The sequence below is a fragment of the Hipposideros armiger genome, unplaced genomic scaffold (genome assembly GCF_001890085.2).
Source record: "Hipposideros armiger isolate ML-2016 unplaced genomic scaffold, ASM189008v1 scaffold_253, whole genome shotgun sequence".
NCBI lineage: Eukaryota > Metazoa > Chordata > Mammalia > Chiroptera > Hipposideridae > Hipposideros > Hipposideros armiger.
In genome coordinates, this window is record NW_017731603.1 from 1,237,943 (window position 1) to 1,261,454 (window position 23,512).

At 53.5% G+C, this 23,512-nt stretch overlaps 1 protein-coding gene across 1 annotated transcript; it reads right to left on the reverse strand.

Moving 5' to 3' along the window:
- Nucleotides 1-296: 296 nt before the first annotated feature.
- Nucleotides 297-7,124, reverse strand: CCDC86 (coiled-coil domain containing 86). Its single transcript, XM_019656075.1, has 4 exons — nucleotides 6,244-7,124; nucleotides 3,517-3,646; nucleotides 1,738-1,812; nucleotides 297-1,601 (listed from the first exon to the last, which is right to left on the reverse strand). Exons 1-4 carry the CDS (start codon nucleotides 7,068-7,070, stop codon nucleotides 1,482-1,484), a joined length of 1,152 nt encoding a protein of 383 aa, XP_019511620.1. The 5' UTR covers nucleotides 7,071-7,124; the 3' UTR covers nucleotides 297-1,481.
- Between the last annotated feature and the right edge of the window lie 16,388 nt (nucleotides 7,125-23,512).

Sequence of the window (23,512 nt, forward strand, 5' to 3'; positions counted from 1 at the left end):
TGTTGAGCTAGATGCTTTGTCCCATTCTTGAGGGGCAGAGGTTCTATTAGCCCCAATTTTTACCCATGAGCAAACTGAGGCACAGGGAGATGAAATAACTTTTCCACAGCACACGGTCTGTATGCTAACCACTAAGCATACCTGTTCAATTATGATTCAGTAGGCGAAAGAACACTTTGGCATACCCAAGGTATTTCAGAGTAATAATCTGACACCTGTGCATGCCTGGTGTCCCTGGCATGCCCTGTGGGCAATGCTGGTCTTCCCAAGATCTTTGCAGCACCCACCTTCCGACCACACAGGGGCTGGGCAGCTGTCACTCCCATTTGCAGATGTGAGGCGTCACTTGTATCTCTGCCACGGCACATCCACTGCACCATGTCTGTTTCTCTACCCACGAAGGGCTTGAGGACAGAGACTGCTGTATTTGCTCTGCATCCCAGGGCCTGGCGCAGATCTGGTGCCAGTAAACATTTGGTGAATGAAACACTAGTGGAAGAGACAGGATGAGAAACTCTCGGCATTTTGGTCCAGTTCTTGTGCCAGCCCGGGGCTGAGGTCCCTGGGTCCTGAGGTTACAGTTTACTCCCAGTGGCAGGCGTGGCCTCACCCTCAGCAAACGCCTAACAAACTCAACAGATGTACAGCTGACGGAACAGACATCCCATTGTAACACCTCACCCAGGTTCCCTCCCACCCCTCCCCTGCTTTACTCATACTACTTTTGCCATCTGACACACAATATATTTTACTTGCTTATTATGTTTTCTCCATCAGAATGAAAGCTCCTTGAGGGCAGGAATCTTTGTCTGTTCTCTGTATTCCCGGATACCTAGAACTATGCCTGTACACAGCAGGCATTCAATAAATACTTTTGTTGTAGGCTGGATGGACATGAGTTATTCAGACCTGTGGGGCTTCCGCAGTCGGCTACAGGAAGGAGAATGCTAGCGAGGAACCCTGCTCCCTGCAGCCCCCCCATTTTCATCTTGCAGTGTTGCAAAGTGGGGTGCAGCCAGACTCAGTTTGCTGGGTGACAGTGGGGTACAGAGGTACCCAAAGCAGCCCACGGGACGGTGTGGGCGAGCTGGATTTCTGACTGCTGGCCTCCTGGCCTGGGTTGGACCCAGGGCCTTGAGATGAACATATACGTTTTGGGGAGTCACCAGCTCCCTGAGGAACCAGAACCTACTCTCCTTGGTTTGAAGGTACTTGGAGAAGGAGGGTGAAGGGGAGAGGAGGGGGCTGAAGCTCTTCCCGCCCCCCGCAGTCTTTGCCAGGTCCCAGGCTCCCTCTGGGCCTCCGTCCCATGAAGACCTGCCCTAGACCCCTCAAAGGCTGAGCTCCGTCTGGGGTGGAGTCTCCGTTTTGGAGCCAGCGTTAGGAGTGCCAGGCCGAGCAGAGGTGTGTGACCAGTGGCCCGAGACGTGCCGTGCCCGATGTGGCGGTTGGCTACGGGAGGCCTCCGGGCTGTCCTGAGCTCAGACCTCGGCGGCTGGCCGCTGGGGCGGCTCCTTCTGCAGCAGAGCCAGGGTGTCCCGCTTCGCGATGGAGCGCAGCTGCTTCCTCTTCGCCCGCTTGAGCTTGGCGGGGTTTCGGATCTGGGAGGCGGGGTGAGGGGAGGGCATTAGTGTGGCTGGAATGCTGGGAAAAAGGAGGCCTGGGATCGCAGCGGGAGAGCGGGGGCCGAGGCATCGCGAACACAACAGCCAGCCCCCCAGGCAGGGCAACACTCACCACTTGGACAATCTCTGCCTTGCGTTCGTTCTCCAGGCGGCGTTTCAGGTTCTCGGCTCGGCGCTGCTTCTTCTCCTGGAATGCACAGGGGAAGGGGCTGTGGGTCTGGGAGCTGAGGCAGCCCTGGTCGCTCAGGCCCCAGAGGGGTGAGAGCTGGCAGAATTCCCGGGGGGCAGGGGAAGGGCCTCTTCGCCTGGGTCTAGGTCATTCTTGGTGGTGTGTGGGTGGAGGGCCAGGCAGGAACGATCCCTGTGCCCATGGGACCAGAGGCCCACTGTGGTGGGAAGGTTCCACCTGAGAAGGTGGGCACCTGGGCAGGCGGCTGAGGACAGGGCCTTAGATGGGACCGGGGGTGGTGGTGCTTAGACACAGGTGGCTCCCCACCTAGAAACTCGGGCACGTGCAGACAGAGGGCCTAGGCACAGCTTACCTCATCAACTGCCAGGGCAGAAGAGGTGGGCTGGTGCCCTCATTTCCACCCTCTCAGTCTCCCTCTCTCCCCGGGAAGCCTATGCCCTGAGAGCACAAGGCGGGGGTGAGGACTGGGCAGGGTGGAGGCTGCAGAGAAGAGGCTCCAGTTCAAATCCTGACTCTGCTCCCTCCTAAATGGGCGACCTTGGCTAAGTTGTTTCACCTCTGGATGCCTCGACTCCCCCATCTTTAAAGTGAAGATGATCACATAAGCTTGTTTTAAGGAATGAATGAATGATTCCAAGTACAGGGCTTGGACTGTACCTCGCCCATTGGGAACACTTAGAAGGTGAATCTAGATGGAGTCTGCCTGGGGAATGGGAAGCCCATGGAGTTTCTGGCTTTGCTGACCGTGGTCCCTGGGGGGGCTAGGGCGGGATGTGGGCTCTGAGGCTGCCGCATGGCCAAGGGCCCCTCGTGGCTTTGGTAACTCAGGGGAGCAGGGGAGGCCTGGGCCCCTGGAGAGAAAGGAGAAGTGAGACTTGGGCTCCCAGAGTGAGGGGAAGGTCTGGGTTGGGGGCAGTGAGAAGGCGTCTTGCTCAAGAGGGAGCCGGGGCCGCACAGGAAGCGCGATAAGCCTCAGCACACGGCGGCGGCCGCACCTTCTACAGGACCTCGACCGGAGGCTGAGCTGGGGCGACTCGAAGCAGGGAGCAGATGACTGAACGACTGGCCCACTCCTCCCGCTCCGTGGCCAGGCTGGGACCACAGGCTGGGGCAAAGTGTTCAACTCCTCCCGTGCCCCTGGGATCACTAGGAGAATGATGTCTCCCTGATAGCCCCAGTTCTGGCGGGGCGGTCACTGGCTAATGCCACCACCCTGCTTTCTCTGTGTGCCCTGCGGGGGCTTCCTAGAGACTGAAGCGGTTGGGCACGAGCCCCTGATGGGGTATGTCTGGCCCTGGGATGAGCGTCAGGGAGAAAACTGGAGGAAAGTGCGGGCGTCCTCTTTGCTGATATGTGGGAGCCACCTCTTGGACAATGACAACAACAATCCATAAGCCTTTCCCACCCGAGCCCCTGACCCCATCTCACTGAAAGCTCCTATCGCCAGTGAGGGCCACTGGGGCTGCGTCGTGGGCCTCCTCCCCACCCTCAGCCTCCTATAGAGCCCGGGGCTACAGGCATGTTCATCTGGCCTTGCCTACCCTGTGGTGGCACTTCTGCTTCTCAGGCTCGAGAAAGGCTCTTGGCCAAGTGAGCCTCCCCCTGGGCACCTGTGTGAGCATCCCCCTCCCGGCAGGCCTGTGACAGCAGACACTGGCTCAGCCCGAGCTCCAGCCTCAGCCTGGCCGGCTGGCCCCTCACCTGCCGGCGTCTCTCCTTCTCCTCCTCCAGGTGCCGGGCAAAATCCTTGGCCAGCTTCTTCTCCTGCCGTTCCTTCATCTTCCGCTGCCAGGATGTGCGCAGGGGCTTGTCCTGAACCATTTGGGAAAACCTGGATGGGGGAAAGGGCACACTCCTTGATTCTGCGGGACGTACTGGTGCCTTCTCCTCTCAGCTCTGGGCTCTGAGCCTTTTCCCCCTGAACCCGGTGAGGGTCACCTCCCTACCTGCCGGCATGCCGGCAGTTGACCCTCCGGGTCTGCAGACTTGGGGCAGGAAAGGGGCCTGAACATGCTGGCTGCCATTTTTATGTGCCTCTGAGGTGGGGATCGCTCGTTCTCTCCATTTTACAGAGGAGCGAACCAAGGCTCTGGGAGGTTAAATAACTGCCCAAGGTTACCTTGTCCCCGATGGCTGTTTGGGACCCCAGAGTCTGGGCTACACAGTCTCTGCCATAAAGCTGCTCTTTCCCCAAGCGCAGTCGGCCAGGGCGTGAATGCCTCTGGAGATGGGGCTCACTCCCCACCGGGCAGCTGTTAACAGGCACAGTTCTCTGTAACGATTCAGAATCTCTCTCCCCAGAAGGGAAATGTGAAAATGGAGTGGACACTAGAGGTTAGGGGAAGTGCTGATTTTCTTAAATGCGATAGTGACACTGTAGTTATAGGAGAAAGGTTATCTCTGTGAAATGCACACTGCAACGATGTATGGGTGCAGACATACCCAGGATGTGCTGTGAAATATTCCAGAAAAAAGAAGAAATGTCAGGCGGCAAGGTGAAGCCCAACCAGTGAAGTGCTGAGAACTGTGGAAGCTGGTGATGAGAACGTGAGGCTCATTAAACTGCGCTCCCCTTAGCTGTAGGTCTTTCTCCCTGAACTATAGGCCTCTTTGGGTGACCCATGGGCCTTTTCTCCTTAGCAGATCCTCTCATAGTAGCCTTTTTGCCTCCTCCACCAATATGTTAACTTTCAAAAGAGTTCTTATTCATCTATGTCCATTATATGGTGCCCTGAACTGTCACAGCAGGTCAGCAGTCCTGCCCCAGCCTCTGAAGGCTGTGATGCCCCAGGGCAGAGCCCACTCCCATCCGTGGGGAAGGGACAATAGGGCTCTTCTGGGCTGCCTTCTTTCCTTGCTCCACATGAGAGTCTGGCACACACAGCCTGGACTTTGACCCCAGCACACCCCCACACTGCTCCTTCTCCCTGTCCCCAAGGGCCTGCTGCGGAAGACCTGGCCTCGGAAGCACAGAAGAATGAGGCTGCAGCATGACCTTCCTCCCTACCCCAGCTGGGGTCCGAGAAACCCAAATGGACCAGGCAGTGGGGACCTGGACACAGAGCCACAGGACACAAAGCTGCATCTTTCTAGAGAAGCACTGCAGAACTTTCTGTCGTGGTGGATATGTTCACATTGATGCTGCCCAATAAGGAAGCCACTAGTCACACTGGCTGCTGAGCACCTGAAATGTGATTGGTGTGGCTGAGGAACTGAATTTTTAACTTTAATTTTAATCAATTTAAATTTAAATAGCCACATGTGTCGGTGGCTAAGGTACTGGGCAGTGCAGTTCCAGAGCATGTTTTACTTGGAGACTGGAGGAAGACAGGCCTGGGTTCCAAGGCCGAATCCACCACCAACTATCTGTGTGACCTTGGGCAAAGTAGCCTCTGAGGATCGGCACCTTCCCATGTCAGAGGGAGACGAGAATCGTTCCCATCCCAAAGGGTGTTGGATCAATCGAGTCTCGGTGTGAGAATCACTTAGCACGGTGCTCTGCACATAGTAGGTGCTCAATAAACACCTCCCTTCAGCGAAAGGAGCCGGCACACTCAAGGAGCACTGTGCAGAAGGTGGCGTTTGGCATGAGCAAGGAAGGTGGGGCTGCAGCCACCCAGGCCTTTCCAGCTGTGACTGTCTACCTCCATAGTCCCCCTTTGCGGGGACAACTCCTGGAGCAGGTGCTGCCTCCACTGTCTCTGGGCTCACTCACCAAAGATCCCAAACATCAATTCAATGGCCCTTTGGCCCTTATCCACAAGACCTGCCTGAAGCTTCTGAAGGTGTTTTAATTCTACGGCAACAGCCTCCTTACGGTCTCTGCTTTCACCCAGGACCTTGTATGGTTTGTTCACCCCTGATTTCTCTGCAGAGCCTTGGCTTCCTCATATGTAAAGTGAGAATAAAGCTGCTGCTTCATAGGGGCGATGTGCAGATTAAACCCCATGATGCATGTTGGTCCCTCTGTCTGAAAGGCCATCCCCTGGCCAAAGCTTACTGAAGTGCTTAGCAGTGTCCTATATGCTCAGTGCTGTTAATACTTTTTATCACAAAGGCAAACAACTGTAACAGATAATACTGGGTGAAGACCTCACTGCTTTTTATCAAGTCACAGCTGCTTTACTTGCTTCTGCCTCCCTCACTAGAGAGGGCAGACAATGGCAAATGCCTGTTGAATGAATACACAGATGAGGTTCTCTAGGAGAGATGCAGATGCAGAGACCCTGAGGAGGAAAGCAGCACAGAAATAACCATGCTCTCACCCTCCACCCCGGGGATCCCAGGGCATTTTACTACATTCTGATTATAATTTTGTGTGAGCTCTCTCCAACCTAGGGGCTGTCTGCAGGCTGCACTGGCGCCCCAGCACCACAGACGATCCCACCCCTGACCAGCTGCTCCCCCCACGCCCCCCACCCATTTCACCTCTTCTTGGAGCGGTCCTTCCACACCCGCCCCGACTTGGGCTTTCCCTTCGGGATTATAGGAACCTCCACCTCCTCCTTCAACTTCTTGGACGCTGGGGCCTGGTCTGAAGATCCTTTTCGCTTCTTTGGCCCTAGGCCGTCTCTCCGCGGCTCCCCGGCGGGAGGTGGCTTGCTCGGCTCGTGCTGACCCCGAGGGGTGCCGGCTGACTGGGGTGTCAGCTCCTGTAGTGGCGGCGAGGGCTCCGGACCCGGGGCTTGCTGACCGGGGTAAGGCTCTGGTGATCCTGGGCCCGGCTGCAACTGATGTCGGGGAGACCCCGGGGCTAGCTCCTCCTTACTGTGGGCCAGCTCCGCGTCCGGTTCTTCATGGCTCTGGAAGAACTTTGGTGACTCCCCACTTGCCTTTAGCTGACGTCGGAGGGATTCAGGACTCCACTCCTTCTGTCTTCGGGGCGACTCCAGGCCTGGATGTTGCTGACTCTGGGGGGTTGCTGAAACCGGATCTAGCTCCCTTCCGGGGGATCCCAAGCCTGCCTCCTGCTGTAGACTGGGTGATCCCGGGTATGTCTCCGGCTGACGTCTGGGGGACCCCAGGCCGGGTTGCTGCGCACTCCGAAGAGACTCGTGCTCGCTCGTTTTTTCTGGGTTCGACTTAGACTTCACAAGGGCCCGTCTCGCCCGCAAAACTGAGGTGGTGCTCTCGGAGGATTCAGGCTTTAGGCCTTCCAGCCGCCGGCTGCGCCTCTGCGGTGTGTCCATGGCCCAGCCTGCAATCTTCCCAAATCCGAGCCCACGTGCAGCCTCTGGGGCGACTGGCGCCGTCATATGACGTCGGCGGCCGCCACGTTGGTGCCTGGCAGGAGCGGCTATTGCCAGGGCGGCCATGTTGATGATGGGCAGAGAAATGGGGTTGGTGGCCCGAGGGGCGGGACTTACTAGGCGCCTGCGCAAAGCGCTGTGGCGCGTTTACTTGGGATTGATGAGCGAGCCCTCGCTTGAGATCCTGGTTTGCCTTCGCTGCAAACACAGTCTCCAGGGGAAAAGAGAGTGTATAGGCAGAGAAGGGCTGGGGGACCCATTTCCTGGAGAATAGAGGATTGGAGAAAGAGCCAGGCAGCCCGTAGGCAAGGCTGGATGAAAACTTTGCCGCTAACTCACTCCTGTGCGGTAGGGCAGGGATCCCACCCTCTTTGGGCCTCAGTTTTTTCATGTGTAATATGGGTGATTTTGCACTAGTTTAGTGTATCTAATATGACCCTGTCTGAGTATAATTGCCAGAATATTATCTGGAGGATCCTGGAGATGGGAAATCTCTTGAGTCTTGAGTTATAGGTTAAACGTTCACACCCTTGCCTTCTTTTCTCCCACCCTGTGCTTAATATCAAATCTATGATTCTCCCTTTTCAATATTTTCAACATTTATGCGTGAAATTGAGGCACCGGTAAGATGCACCACCTTTGTCCTGGCGCACCTGGGCCCTCAGCTACGCTGCATACCCTCCCAGGTGCCCCTTTTCCCCTGTTCTAGAGACAGATCGGATGGCCTCTGAGCTTCCTGTCAGCCCAGACTGTGGCCTTTGCCCCCGTGTGTGAACATGCCTTGTCTCCCGCTTTGCGTGAGACCCAGGAAGGGTTTTGAGTCATCCACAGCATGAGTCTTTCTTAGGAAGAGCATCTTGGAAGTTGCCCAACAGTATCCTAGCTCCAGTGTTATTCTTAGAACTGCCTGGGGGTGGCCCTCTGGGATCCCAGGGCTCCTGTCCTGCTGTCCCAGTGGCTTCTTTTAGAAACCATTGTTTCTCCAGCAGAGGGGTTGCGAGAGGGCCTGGGAAGTTGTCCAGGGATGCTCAGAGGGCAGACATGCGAGGCCTCAGCACTGAGCACAGCCCCCACCTGCTCAGTCACTCTGCAGGGTCAGATGGAGCGCAGCCTCTCTTGACTGCGGATCAAGGAGGAGGTGAGGAGGTTCCAGACAAAGGTTCTTGGAGGATGGAAAAGGGGATTGGGAATCCCTTAACACCTCTTACTCCTTGGCTGGTGCCCTGTAGCATCCACAATGAATCCTGATGAATTCAGCCTGTTGAAATCACCTCCTTAAAGGTAAGACGGTGGCATGGGTTCTTTGATGTCCCTCCATGTCATCAGAAATAGCTGCACCGTTGGACTGTTATCATGTGTTAGTCCCTGCCTTCCTGGTCCCTCTTAGAGGCTCCTTCTGCAGGTGCGGCGCCCTCATGATCCTGGGCCAAGGAAGGCCCTGCAGGGGGAGGCTTGCCTCAGGTCCCTGCCCAGCAGTGCAGCTCCCCACTGCAGAAGCAGCTTGGACCTGTCCTTGCCCAGCTCTTCCAGCCCCCAGCTCTCGGTTCCTTCCATTCCTGCACCTGCCTGGAGACCTGAGTGGCCCACCGCTCAGAACCACGTCCAGCGTGCATTACCGGGGCTGCTGGAGGAGCCTGTATGCCACTCCACTGCCACTGTCCGGTGTCAGGTCCCCTCAGCTTCCTGCTTCCTGAACTCCTGTCCTCAGCTGAAGGGATGGCTCTCAAATGCGGATTGGATCATATGCCTGTCAGGCTTAAGGTACTTCAGAGGGTAATCTCAGGTCCCCGCCAGAGTAGTGGGAGAGAAAATGATGTTTTACAGACGCGAGCTCTTTGGGTGCCTCTGGAATCATGTAGAGACCCTTTATCAACCTAGGCATCGAGTGAAATGTGGCCCAGAACCCTCCACTCCCACCTGAACTGTTTGTCATTGTCATTATCAATGGTGTGCAGGACCCCAGAGGAGACCCCTGAATTTTTCAGAAAAGCCTGGTGTGGCAGTTGCTGTAGGGACTCTGTTCCCTCACACTCCTTTGTTGTCTCCTGCAAACATCCCAGCCCCCTTGCCCTTGGGTGGCAGGATGCTGAGGGGGTTCTCACAGTCCCCCAGAGGACCCAGCAGGATTAAGCCTCAGCTGTCTACGAACGTAACCTGGTCATTCATGCAACCTCTTTAGCTTCTTCTCTGTCCCTGCCTCACCTTCTCACATGTAGGTGCTAGCTGAGGTTATTTTCTGAACAGACTGTCTATACTTACATCCTTGTCTCAGTCAACTCTGGAGGAACCCAGCCTAAAACACTGGGGTATGCATTAGTGGGCCAGGCATTCTTCCAAGCACTCTATATGTACAAAGCCATGTAATCCTCACAACAACCCTGTGAGGCAGGTGTTGTTATTACTCCCATTTCACAGATAGATAAACTGAGGCACAGAGAGGCTGGAACACTTGTAAAGATCACACAGCAAATCAGTGGTGGAGGTGGGATCCTCACCTAGACTGTCTGACTGCAGAGGCACAGCCCTTAAGAGTAAATCTCTTGTTACCCAAGTAAGGAAACCGAGGCACAGAAAGGCAAAGGTGATTGCCCAGAGTTACACAGCTCTACATCAAGGAGTCAGGAGCACAGTTCCAGAGCCGGCATACTTAGCCACCTTGCAGCTGTCCCTCACATGGGCCCCTTCCTCACACTGACCCTGGTCTCTGCACTGGGAGGTGCTGGGTGCTATGTCGCCCCATGGGCTGGCTGTGGCTCTCTGTGCGTACACACTGGGCAGAGTGCTGAAGGATTGTTTATGTAACCTGAGATCTGCTGACTGAACGAAACCATGCGCCCAGAGATGACCAAAGATACGGATCAGTTATTCTTCTCTGAGCCATTAATACTCCACCCAGCCAAGCGTGTTGCCGTTGAGAGGGTGTGACAGTTCCTAGATGTCAGGGGCATGCACCCCCACAGCCCTCTGCTCAGGACCAAGATCAGCGATAAGGAGAGAAAGAGTTGAGGCAGCCACCTGAGCACTAACTGAGCACATCCTAAGTGCTGGGCCTCTCCTGGGTGCTCGTTTAATCCCCTGGAGTGTGGGTGTAGGAGGGTGATGGCTGCACCAGGAGGAGGGTGCTTGATAAGCATTTGCTGAATGTGGGGATGAATGTTCATTACAACCTCCCGGGGCGGGAGGAACATCCTTGGTTTACCAACAAGGAAACCTGAGGCTGAGAGAGGTTGTGATTTGGAGCCTGGTGACTTAAGGAGAGGGTGCCTGGTGCAAGGACAGGACTGGAGCCCAGGACTTCCCGACTCCACACCTAAGCCCTTACTCTCACATCTGCCAGGCCCGGGTTTGGGGGACAGGGGCCGAGTATATGCAAGGACTTGGCAACTGCAACATTGCTGAGTGTGGCTGGAGTGTGGACAGGACCCCAACGAGGCAAAGGTGTCGCTGGGCTGGGGCAGAGCATGAGCACACGGGTCCAGGCTGCCCTCTCCTCCACTCAGAGGCCTCGTAAGTGTTTGAAGACAATTTTCCTGTAGCTTCGCCAGAATTGTCTTTTTTTCTAGTTCCAACATCACCTCCTCCTCTAGCTGTTCCTTCCACTCTTGGGAAAAGACACCAGTTCTCTACAATCCTTCTAGAACGTGGCGCCCAGAGCTCCCTCAGGCACCCAAATGCCCCACAGAGAGCCAAGGGCATTTGTCACTTCCCTACTCCATCATTCCTGTCAGTGTGGCCAGGTCCCCAGCCTCTTCCTAAACGTGAGCCATCAGCTGACACCCTCAGCCTGGTTCCAGCTGCTGTTCTGCGGACCCTGGTCATGAGCTGTTGGTTTTCCTGGACAAGTGCAGGCTTTGTCTTTTGGCCTCGCTACATTTTGTTTTGACCTCGCTGGAGACCCAGCTCTCCTCCTTCAATATTGGCGCCCCCCCCCCTCTTGGCATGCGGGAACCTTGAATTAAGCCCTGCTGAGAACTTGCAACAGGACCAGGGTTATCATGTCAGTTCTTATCATGAGCACTTATCTCAGAGGTTCATCTTTTCTTTGTGTTCCCAACAGCACACAATGAGTCTCAGATTCTTGAGACGAGGGCCAGAGACCTCAGCAGAGGGGCCAGGACAATGGATGGGAGTAGAACCTGGGACCCCTGTGGTGAGGCCCTAGCTCTGTCCTCACAGGGCACTGCCAGGGCGCAGAGAAGCTGCCTGGGCTGGAAAGGACCTCTCTGCACAGCTTTTGTGTGCTCTGTACCTGCAGAGCTTATCTTCTGATCCCCTCACAGCATCTGGAGGTTTTGCTGAGACAGGAAGGGGGCAGACCTGTCACCCCCAGGATGACAGGCCCACTTCCCCCTCTTCAGGCGCTCGCTAGCCTCCACAGCATGTTCCCCTGCCCCAGGCAGACCAGGGAAGGGGTGAGGGTGGGCTGGGGAATGAACCCTTGGGCCAGGTGGGAAGTAGACACCCCAAGAAGGGGGGCATGGCCGCTCACACCCCATCTCACCATCACCGCAGTGTGTCGGATAGCAATGTTTCTTAAACTTGGGCGAGCATCAGAATCAGACGGAGGGCCCATTAAAACACAGATTTCTGGGCCCCAACCCCAGAAATGATGATTTAGTAGGCCTGGGTAGGGCCGAGATTCTGCATTTCTAATAAGCTCCTGGGCGCTGCTGCTGCTGGTCTGTGGACCACACTTGGAAGTGCAGTGTCCTGCGGTACAGAGTGAGTGATACCTGAAGAGCGGCCCTGCTTTATCTGTGCGTACGGAGCAGGGGCTGAGTTCTCCCTACCGTTTATTTATTCACCAGATTTTTATTGGCTGTTCATTCTCTGAATGGCACTAGGAGTACAGCAGGGAAAGGGGCAGTTGTGGCCCCTGCCTCGATGGCACTTATGTTGTCTTAAAACACATGAATCTCAAAACTGTCCTTTGAGGAAGGCTGGGCAGGAGTTGTTTCCCCTAGTTTACAGGTGAGGACATGGCATCGCAGAGAGGTTACGTGACTTCCAGAAAGTCACACAGATGTAAAGTGGCAGAACTTGAACTCAGGACTTCTCAACTTGAAATCTGGCCGCCATCCACTGATGGTGAGCCGTCGCGGCTTCATGGGGTTGGGTTTCGAGGGCAGAGCTACAGACTTTGGATGTGTGTCAGTGGGTGACAGCTAGGGGCTTCATTCTTATGTCTGGAAGGAGAGCTTGACAGACAAACAGGCACACCCCCCACACCCCCACACCCAACTCTCAGTTCCTAAGACTACAGAGTTTCACAATAAGTCACTCCCTGTCCCTTCCTCTCGTCTGCTTATCCCTCTCCTCTCATTTCCTCTAACACCTGCGTTTTCTACAGCTGTGGCTCTTCCAGTGTGGCATCTGCTCCAACGAGGGCTGTTTTCCCCAACCAATATGGCAGCCTCGACTCCATGGCAACCCCTGGAGACCTGCCCTTGGTGACCAAGGAGCAAAGTATGAGGCCCCTTCTCTGAAGCAAGTTTGAGGGTGGACTCTGCTAGCCCTGTGGCAGGGGACCCGCTTTGCTCCATCTTGTTACCCTCCAGCCAATGGAGTAAAAGCGGCCCCACATCTGACAGAGCTGCTGAGTTGAAGTTTCTCCTGAGTTGACAGGCTTGCTTCTCTGTTCTTCCCAAGGAGCCTGAGGAACCTCGGGTTCCAGGTGCAGGACGGAGCAGCTGTCCCCGAGTCCCCTGGGTCCGCTAGGCTCCTGTGTGTGGCTCTCATGCCCCAAGCCTTGCTCTTCGAAAGGACCGTCATGGAAACAAACAGATTGTTTCCTCCCAAAGCACCCTTCACATGCTTACGGATTCAAAAGCATATCATTTATGGTAAATTTTCCGGGCATAAAAATTATAGCAACATTGATGAGAAGACGTTTTATTGCAGTGGATTAAAAAACCCCCACCAAAACATACCAAGTCCACTGGAAGTTTAGATGATAGAGATTTGTCCAGAGTGGCTACCAAGCACGGAGGGTGTTTGCAGGTTTATCTCACTTAATTCTCACGGCCGCCCCTGGAGGAAGTTGATCCTGCCACCCTCTTTTTTAGAGGTGAAGGAGCTTGTCAAGGCCAACAGGGAATTCGAACCTAGGACTCTGCCTTCAAAGTGGGTGCACCTTCACCCACCATCGCTGCCTCTGTGTTTTGGGCATTTGACCTAAATCAAGAATAAATCCTGTCTCTGGCCTAGGCCTGATTTTCTATTCTTTAAAAACAAGGCAGACATTTCAGGTCGTTAAGAGTGCCTTCCATACAGAGCAGGGGCTGATCAATCAAAGGGTTATTCTGCTTTTTATTTTCCATTCAATAGAAATATCACACAACACGCAGATACTATCACTCTCTGAGTGGTTTTAGCTCTGCCTCTGAGATGACTCAGGCTAGATCTAGATAGCTCCCTTTTCTGGAAATTAGACACAGAAGGTGTAGGAGAGTTCATTTTCTTTCTTTCTTTTCTTTCTTTCTCTCTTTTTTTTTTTTTAAGGAGGGCACAGCTCACAGTAGCCCATGTGGGGATTGAACCAGCAACCTTGGTGTTATCAGCACCATGTTCTAACCAACTGAGTTAACTGGGCACCTCAAAAGAGAGTGCATTTTCTAAAGATGGCTGCAACAGGATCTCCTGTCACATTCTCTTCTTCCAATGTGAACTTGACACTCCTTTCCTTGAGTAGTGGGGTCTATGTTTCCCCACTCCCGAACCTGGATGGACCGTTATTATTGCCTTGGCCGAAACAGTATGGCAGAACAGTTGCCACATGACTTCAGAGGCTAGAAGCATGTGTTTCTGCCTGGCTTCCATAGGGTGCTCACTCTTGGAACTCAGCTGCCAAGCCTAAGTCATCCCCTGTGGAGAGACCACATGGAGACCAGTGAAAGTGTTCCAGCTAACAGCCCAGCTGAGGTCCCAGCCGACAACCCACATCGTCTGCAAAGCATGAGTGAAGATGCTTCCAGATGACAGCCTCCACCTGTCAGGTCACTCCCAACTTTGAGTCTGCCTAGCAGAGGTTCCAGAAATCATAGGGCAGAGACAGCCTGCTCACACTATGCCCTGTCCAAGTTCTGGGCTACAGAATCGGTGAGCATAGTGACATGGTTGTTTCACATCACAAAATTTGGGGATTTGTTACACAGCAAAAGCGACTGTAACAAAAGGTATTTGCTCACAGTCAGGGGTCTATCTCAAGGGAGAAAGTCTTGTGGCATTCTTTTGACACCCTCTCCTGGGGCAGATGCGATTGACAGGGGTAATGCCCAGTCATAGCCCTGTTATTTTATTAGAGGCAGATTGGATGGGCAAGCCCTTCCTTGTTCTTTAGTTACCATATATTAATATATGTTACTTGCTTGCTTCTTTATTATTTATTTCCCACTAACTAGGGTGTCAGTTTCCTGTGGACAGGATTTTTTTTCTTTCTGTTTTTTTTTTGCTACTGTGTTCCAGGAACCCAGGTTAGTGCTTGGTACGTAGTAGCTGCTGAATAAAAAAATTATTGAATGAATGAGTAAATGAAGATGAAACATCAAGTGAGCACAGTTTCTGATAATGATTTCTCAAGAGAATTTTGTCAACGTTACCATGTTGTAGTGATTGTGATAATGTAAAATTATTCTCTGGACAATGGCAAGCTCACATTGTGGTGAGAATTGCCTGAGAATCATAGTAGAGAACAGAATAGAGAAGAGAAGAGAGTAATAAAGAATAGTTAAAAGGGTTAGGAGTTAATAGTTAAAAGTCCGAACCTTTTCTTAAAATAAAGAAAAAAAAAGAATCATTAAATGTCTGACGCATGGTAGGGGGACTTTAGGTCTATAATAAAGAGTTTGTTTAAGGAATTTGTTCCTGGACACTGTCTAAAGAACTTAGGATCAGTCAACAATAAGAATCAGTTCAACCAAGACTTCTTTGTTGCCTGGTGTGCCCCGGGTGTCATGGGGTGCACAAACAAGTATAAGATGGGGACACTGTCCTCAAGGTATGCTGAGTCCAGCTGGTGAGATAAGACTGAAGTGTGAGGCAGCCAGCACAGTAAGGCAAGCTAGGCCCAGTGGACAAACCAATAGGTTTCACCCGCTGAGGCTCCTGAGGGTGAGAATGTCCAGGAGGACTTCCTGGAGGAGGCAGATCCAGAGGATTGAGAGGCTGGCTAAGTGGGCAGCTTTCTCAGCACTGACCCAGAGAGACACACTAAAACACCACAGGGATGCATCAGAAATCTGCTGCCTGTTAGCTCAGGTTTCCACCTGTAGCTTCTCACATAGCTGGTGGGAAGGAAATAAGTGTCCCTTTTGCCAAAATACCCTTCCGTAGATAGGTAAGCCCTTAGAAAGAAAACCTTCTCCCCTCTAGCACCAGCCCATGTCCGTGGGATATTTTTGTGATATGCATTGCAAATTGCTGCATGCACTGGCTCCTCCAGTGGTGAGACCAGCCAACTGGCAACCCCTGGAGTGTGCATTGCCCAGCAGCCCATATCCTGAAAGCAAATAATGCACAGCAAGGGCCACTTACCAAGAACATACCTGCAAGCCGTTTAAATGTCTCCTCAAAAGCTGTTTGGTTACAATGGAAAACTACAGAGCGAATAACAGCTACAGAGACTAAACCACGCACATTTGAAGACAAGCAGTAAGTACGTTTAGAATGAGACTCATTAGGATTCTCCTGCAAGTCACCTCCGCCATTTTGTAACTGAGTGAATAACATTCTCCAGGCTCGAGAGAACCAGGAGAGGAAAGACAATTCCAAATAAATTAGAGCTCTGTGTGGTGCATGTGATACACCTCCATTTTGAACATAAAGAAAGAGGGTTGCCATTTTTATTAATGGGAAAATGATTTCTTCCCATCGTCACTAAGTTAACATTAAACAAACATGGAAAGATGATAAATTCAAAGGGTGCCAGATTTTTGGCCTGCCCTCAAAAGGGTGCCTAAGTGTTTCCAACCTGCCCTGTAGCCAGGATGATTTCTGCCAGGCCACGTTGTCCTGTTGGTGAGAGAAGACAAATAATCCATGTGGAATAATTCCAGAGGCCATGATGAGTGCCGGTGGTCAAGGTGACCACAACTGGAAGAATGGGTGTCAGTGGGAGAGCCCAGGAAGGTGCCAGCTTGGTGTCTCTGTTCTGTGACTTTCCTGGCTGTTCCCTCCTTGACCGTTTCTGTTCCATTTGGCGAATATTATCTTTCTGGGTGCAGCCTTGAGCAGAGCTGATCCCACTGGGTCCAGCAACCTCAGCGGGTGCCCTCGTTCTGTGCTTGATGCCACACTACCACCTGGTGGCCTCTAGTCATATGTCTCTGCGGTTTTCTGCCCCAGATACTTCCAGATGACAGCCCCTACCTGTCAGGTCAGCATTTCACTATGCTCACAGATTCTGTAGCCCAGATCCTGGACAGGGCATTGTGTGAGTAGGCTGTCTCTGCCCTATGATTTCTGGAAACTCTGCTAGGCAGACTCAAAGTTGGGAGTGGCCTGACAGGTGGGGGCTGTCACCTGGAAGCTTCACACAGTTGAGAACGACTTCCCCAGGGTCTACTGTGACCCTATAATTTATCAACCAAATGGGAGCTTTTGTCCAGGTGGGACACCAGGACGACAGGTGCAAACTAGATCTGTTCCAAGGACATACGGTCACTCGATTTTGGTACCTCCCAGGTACTGGGGTGTGTATTCTGTGTTCTGCTGTCGTATGACAGAGATGGGTACCAGGAAGCGATGCCCTTTGGAACATCTGTCAAAAGCACTGTCTCTCCTCCACGACGAGGCGGCTGGCTCATGCCCCTCCACTGTCAGTCTTAGGTCCTCTGGAATCAGGGATACACTGGGCGTTAGCGTAGCTGGCTCTGAGTGCGGCAGTCTCAGCTCAGCTGCTGCCCGGCTGTGTGTGGGGTATTACTTTCCCTCTCCAAGCCTTAGTTTCCTCCTAGGTGAATGGGGTGAAGATTGGCACCTCTGCCACAGTGTGTTGTGAGGATGGACTTGAGAAAAGTGTGTAAAGACTTTAGATGGGGCCCAGCACGCTCACAGTCAGTGCTGGTGCATGGTGCCACTGGCCTCATCAAAGACATCAGCACCATCACTGGGTCCATCTGAAGTTCCTGACATCAACACACACACTCATTCACTCACACTGGTGTACTTTTCAGATGCAAGTCAGGAGAGACGAATAAACTTTGGGTCTGTTTCACTGAAGGATTTGGGGTGTGAATAAGAGGTGAGGGGTCCCTGTGTCCTGGAGGCCACACACACACACACACACACACACACACACACACACACACACACACACTTCTTTGTCCCACCTGATTAGTACAGGTGGGGATGAGGAAGTGAGAAGGAGGTGAACACAAAGAGCCTTGTGGGGGTGAGTGGATGAGACAGTAGGCAGTTTGGTGTCTCCAGTGAGTGCAAGACATTGGGGACAGGGGACAGTGTCCCCAGAAGGACTGCAGGGTGCTTTTTGTGTGGCAGGCTGAGTGAAATCTCAGGGGTGGCCCTTTAAGAAAACCTCCAGTAAAAGCCTTCCCAGTGCCTCAGCACTCCTCAATTCCGACTTCTGGGGCCTTGGGGCTCATTTGGGTTGTTGAATGAATGAATGAATGCACTGCCAGAGTTGGAAGGACCCTTTGAGACCACCTAGTTCAGCTCCCTCCTGTTTCAGAAACTGAGGAAACCGCGGCATGTCAGCTAAGAGGGAAAAAGGTCTTCCAAGAAGAATTTTAAGACTTTTCTTCCCTGTGGGCACATGTGCTCCTTTGTGTGTGTCCGGCAGCTGGAGAACTTAGCTTTTATTTTACCTTAAAGGCTTTTGTCTGTGCTATAACTTTTCGGGTAGCTTGAAGACTCTCTCTGAGGCCCCCAAATTTGGAAAAATAGGTCAAGACGATGAAGAATGAACCTTCTGGGGAGGGACTTCCTCTCAGCCCTTCTCCACCCACGACCCGTAACTCTTTCTTTCCTTTGGTGAATATAATGAAACAGTACAGTTCTATATAAGTGTATTTACATTCCCTATGCACTTGTCTTCACTGGACGTTTCTGTGAGAGTTACCTGGGTACCTTGGGTTGGGATGGATGTATGAACGTTCATGAAAGTGTTTTTATTGAATGGCTTTTCCACTTAGCAGCAGCATCTTCAGGAATGAATTCGACTCACTAAGTTAGGAATAGGTGGATATTCCTGCCCACTCGTCAATTGTCACCCGTGGACATAATATGCTCAGAGTCCCCCGATGCACAGACAAGATAGACGATTTTAGTCGCTACATCCAGACCAATGTGACCCCAGCCAAATGTCAGCCATTTATTGGTGCAAAGCAGCAATGTTGAGGCATGTTTTCCAGACACCAAGAGCAGGGTCCTGTCTCCATGCCGGGGTCTGTGTATGTGTGTGTGTGTGTGTGTGTGTGTGTGTGTGTGTGAGGATTGGGGTAGTGATTTATGGAGCTAGGTGTGATAAAGGGAGGGCCACCCCCAAGGAGGTGGGATCTAGAGAGACAGCAGAGCCTTGGAGAGGCCAGACACTGTAGAAGAGTCCTTGGAGGTCACGTTGAGCTCAGCTCCTGGGAACAGCAGGTGCTTTGGGCTCAGGTGGTGGCTGGGGGCTGCTGCACCTGCTATGGGGGGCTTTTGGGAGGGGCTGCTGGAGCCATGGGCACGTCCTCAGCTGGGCTCCGGTACTGTAGTTGCGAGTGGAAGGAAGAACCACGACTTGCCTTCACAGAAGCCCTTGCGATCTCATGATCCTTTCAGACCCCTCCCTTCCTGCTACCCTGGGACCCAGGTTTCTCCCTCGACAGACGAGGCAGCAGTGGTCTGAGCCCCTCGGCTGTGCAACTCAGGCTCAGTCCTTCCTGCAGCCACAGTATTCCTGGGGAGAAGGTTGCCCAGGAGTCATGCCTGGAGTCTGGGACCGGCTGGGACCTCAGCCAGGTCACCTCCATCTTCTGGGCCTCACTTTCTTCATCTGTGACACAGGGGTCACGATCCCTTCCCTGCCCCCTGGCCTGTCATGAGGGTCAGGAGAACGAGCTGATGGAAGCCCGTTGCCAAGGTGACCATCCTCCACTGTGCCTGCTAAGCTACAGGCTCAGCCAGGACCTGGAGGCATCAACTTCTGTCTTCTTCTCTGCGGCATCTGCTCGCCCCACCTGGGTCTGGCCTGGCCACATAGGTATATTTACACTGGCTCTGAGCTTTAGGCTTTTGTAAACATTATCCTCCCCAACCCATTGCCTGTTCTTACGGGGTCCTCAGAGTAGCATTCCCCAGTGTAGATGCAGTGGGGCTCACCACGGCCACTGCACAAGGCTCCCCAGTGTGGATGCAGTGGGGCTCACCACAGCCACCGCACGTTGGGTGCAGGAGAGCAGACTTCTGTCCCCTACTCCCACTGCTCTTGTTGTCCGTCCTCCTTTGCCTTCCCTGTCCAGGCCCTGGGAACGAGCAAGGGTGTACCTGTCCTGTCCCACAGAGACCTCACTGACCCACTCACTCGCCAGGTATAGTAGAAGGTGGCCTGGCAGCCCAGGAAGGTGGACGAGGAGGCGATGCCCAGCTCCAGGATGGAGAAGACCAGCAGCACTGAGAAGCTCTTCTGGGCACCTGGAAACCCAGCAGCAGGAAGCCCTCAGGCTGCTCCTGCTCAGAGCAGGAGGGGCCACCCCACGCCCCAGGAGGCGGTCAGCAGATCTGACCCGAGGAAGGGGATGGACAGAGGAGGGGCACGCCATCAGTCTGCTACTGAGCACCAGCTATGTGCTCATTTCAATCCCAGTCACTTTGTTAGGTGGGTACTATTATTAGCCCCATTTCAGAGGATGAAACAGAAAAATTAAGGTACTCGTCCAAAGCCACACAGCCGGTCAGTTAAAGCTGAGATTCAGACACAGCTGTCCAGCTCCAAATCCCATGTGATCAGCCACTCAGCTCGACTGACTGCCAACAGCAAGCAGGTGCGGGAAGGCCACGTAAGAGAGTACACGGCAGAGCGTCTAGTGTATTTGGCAGTAAGTCCCTGGTGACCTCCGCGAGAGGAATGAGGTGTGGGCGGGAGGTGAGGAGGTGGAGACAGTGAGGGACTCTTGGCTGTGAAAGGAGAGAGGACCTCAGTCAGACAGGGCTGCAGGGTTTTGGAGACTTCAAGATGGAGGCTTGGGCTTATGGGGCCAGAGGAGGGAGGCAGAATGGATGAAGGAGAAAGACTGGAACGGTGGAAGCTATGGACTTGCAACGACTTGTCCTCTGCTGATAAAGAAAGCACAGGTGGGGCTGTGTGAAGATTCAGGTACGTCTGCGGCCAGGGGCAGGAAGCCAACTTATGGGGCTGCCCAGGGAGGTCAGGCTGTGGGGGACGGGCTGGGGTCACGGGTGGCAGGGCTGATGACATGGGCAGGACAGGGCCGCAGCGGACAGTGTTTCCCACCTCCATACCCGCGTGGTGTGTCGGACCTGACAGTGTAGCGCTGCTCTCTTCCCAGTCCTTCCCTAGGACATCGGCAGATGGAACTACTTCCCTGGCACTCCCACCCCCTATTCTTGCCACATCCAGAGCCATGGTAGTGACCCCACGATGTATTTATATGTTATCCCACAGATCTGGCCTGGACCCCAGCTGAGAGAAGATGAGACTCCTTGATGAAGCGGAGTCACCTTCCCAAAGTCCCCTCACCCTATATTCTGTTGGGTGGAGGGCCCTTCATAGGTGGCAACAGGCTAGAGTCTGTTACTCTATGCAAATGTTCTTTATATGTAGGAAAAGCAAGCCCAGTGGTAAGAGCCTGGAGAAAACAGATCTGGGGTCAAGTTCTGCCTCAGGGACTCTGTAGGTATGTGACCTTGAACTAGCTAATTGCTAAAGCAATCCAATCTCATTCCCCAGCTCCAGCTTCGGTAAATGAGGGGGTTAATAAGACATCTCTGAGGAGTCATTTTTAGGATCAAATGGTGCACAAAAGGGCAGGTGCTGGCTCCCTTGCCCCTTAACTTTCTCCATCTTGTGGGCCCGAGGCACTCCCCTGGGTGTCTCTGCTGCTGGCAGCCAGCTCCACCACGAAGGCACACATCCCGAGGCTGACACAGAGAGCGGACCAGGTTCAGCCCGTGCTGACCTTCATCTGCCAAGGACAGCAGGGCACCTGTCACTACCCAGCCAGCAGGGAGGGTGCTGGCCTCACATGCCACAGGAGTCACAGGCTTCTTTCATGGAGTTTGATCTGGGAAGAAGTGCTGACCTGCCCTGGGAACCAACTACTGGAGCTGAGAAAGGCACCTCTGCCCCAACTGCTGGATCCCATGGGTCTCAGATGCCCAGGGCTGCCGCTGGCTCATAGGAGCTAAGTCACCCTTAGCAGCCAGAGGATGGCGGCTCTGTTGCTGCTGCACGGACAGCACACGTGTGGCAGCTTCTCCCTCCTGTGCCCATGTAGACATCATTAATCAACCCTCACAGTCCATCAGAGTTGGTGTGGATGTAAAACTACTTGCTGTATGTTGGGGTTGAATTGTGTGCTCTGCCCCAAAAGACATGTTGAATCCCTAACCCCTGGTACCTGTGAATGGGACCTATTTGGAAGAAGGGTCTTGGCAGATATAATCAGATACAATCAGGTTCAGATGAGGTCAAACTGGATTAGGGCAGGCCCTCAATTTAATATGACATGTCCTCATAAGAAAGACAGAAAGAAAGGGGGAACACCATGTGATGGCAGAGGAGGAAGCCACAGGGCTACAAGCCAGCACCACCAAGGATTGCCGGCGACCAGTGGAAGGCCGACCGGAGGAAGCTCGGAGGAGGCAGGGAGGACATGATCCTGTCACCACCTTGATTCGGGGGTTCTGGCCTCCAGAACTGTGAGACTGTGGATTCCTGTTGCTTTAAGCTCCCTAGTTGGTGGCAATGTGTCCCCACAGCCTTAGGAAAGTAGCGTACCTTCCCAGGTCCCCAGATTCATGGCTGTGGCAGACATTGCTCAGGGGCCAGGATGGATACCTCTGAAGCGCTGACCCAGGAAGTCCTGCAAGATCACTGCCATATAGGTCTGCATCCAACCCGTCCCACCAGGAGCAACTTGGTGGCCACAGCCAAGTCCAGGCTGTGCTGAAGGCAGGGAGTACGGGGACGTGTACCCAGTCGCTTAGGTGTGGGAGGCTCCCACAGGGGACAAGCCTGCCCAGAAATTCAGACCACAGGGAGGTGGGTTTGAGGGTAAAGGCCCACTCCTCACCCTCCCCACCATCCTGTGGAAAGGCTCCCCCAAGGATTCACCTTCCTGTGAGGTTTTTCAGGACGAGCCATGCCCGGAGGCAGAGGTGATGGCTGTGAAACTCGCCCCAGGAATTGTACAATTTGTCGTGCCCCGCAGGGTGACTGCTCCTGCAATGAAGAACTGCACAGAGAGGCAGGAGTGTTTAGGGTCCCCGAGAACCCAGGGGCAGCCCCGCCTCCCCGTAAAACCTTCATGCCAGAAAGTTAGCCATCTTGGAAGGATTTACCTTACGCTTGGGCATCTATCGCTCAGCACAATGCAGGACAAGGGGGCACAGGGCTTATGGGAACACAGATGGACAAAAGCCCCCCACCGGGCTCTGTAGGGCTTGGCAGGACAGAATTCTAGAAGGTAACCACTGAAGACTCCTAGGTACCAGGTTCATCACGTCCTTAACTTTGTGAGCCTGCAAGTAGCCCGATGTGCTTGTTAAAATGCAGACTATTCAGTGGGGCTGGGTTGGCTGCATCTTAACAAGCTCCCAGGTGATACCTTAACGCTCTGAGGAGGGACCAGTCTCCTAATTTGAAGAGGAAGAAACTAAGGCTGAGAGAAGGGAAATATCCTGTTGTCACGTCCTGCGTGGCGAGGGCCATGGGAAGTGAGGGGGCGACGCAGAGTGAAAGAGCACAAGAGACAGAGACGAGGCTAAAGCGGGACCAGGGGGCATCAGCCTCGTGGACTGAGCCCCGAATCGGGTCTTCGCATGGCTTTTATTGAGAAAATTTCAAAGGAAGTGAAACTGAATTACTCAAAGATCCGTGTGCTACGTGCCTTAAGGCTGTTTTCCATTAACCAGCTTCCATTGTAGTCCAACATGTCCTATGCCTTCATACAGCCTGCACAACCCCCAGGACAGCGCCATTGTGCCGCGTCCTATACAAACAAAGGGAGATGACCGATATCATTCCATCGGGTCTCAGCATTCCGAGACACTCCCTAGACCAGCGGTCCTCAACCTGTGGGTCGTGACCCCTTTGGGGGTCGAACGACCCTTTCACAGGGGTCGCCTAAGACCATCGGAAAATGATTCATAACAGTAGCAAAATTACAGTTATAGAGTAGCAACGAAAATAATTTTATGGTTGGGGGTCACCACAACATGAGGAACTGTATTAAGGGGCCGCGGCATTAGGAAGGTTGAGAACCGCTGGC

What these genes read in the sequence shown, in the direction of transcription:
- CCDC86 (XM_019656075.1), bottom strand. Translation starts at nt 7,070, where the DNA reads ATGACGGCGCCAGTCGCCCCAGAGGCTGCACGTGGGCTCGGATTTGGG. An exon ending in AAGGACCGCTCCAAGAAGAG is followed by an intron (nt 3,647 to 6,243) that starts GTGAAATGGGTG and finishes TCCCCCATCCAG; the next exon opens with GTTTTCCCAAATGGTTCAGG. An exon ending in AGAAGGAGAGACGCCGGCAG is followed by an intron (nt 1,813 to 3,516) that starts GTGAGGGGCCAG and finishes TGTGCATTCCAG; the next exon opens with GAGAAGAAGCAGCGCCGAGC.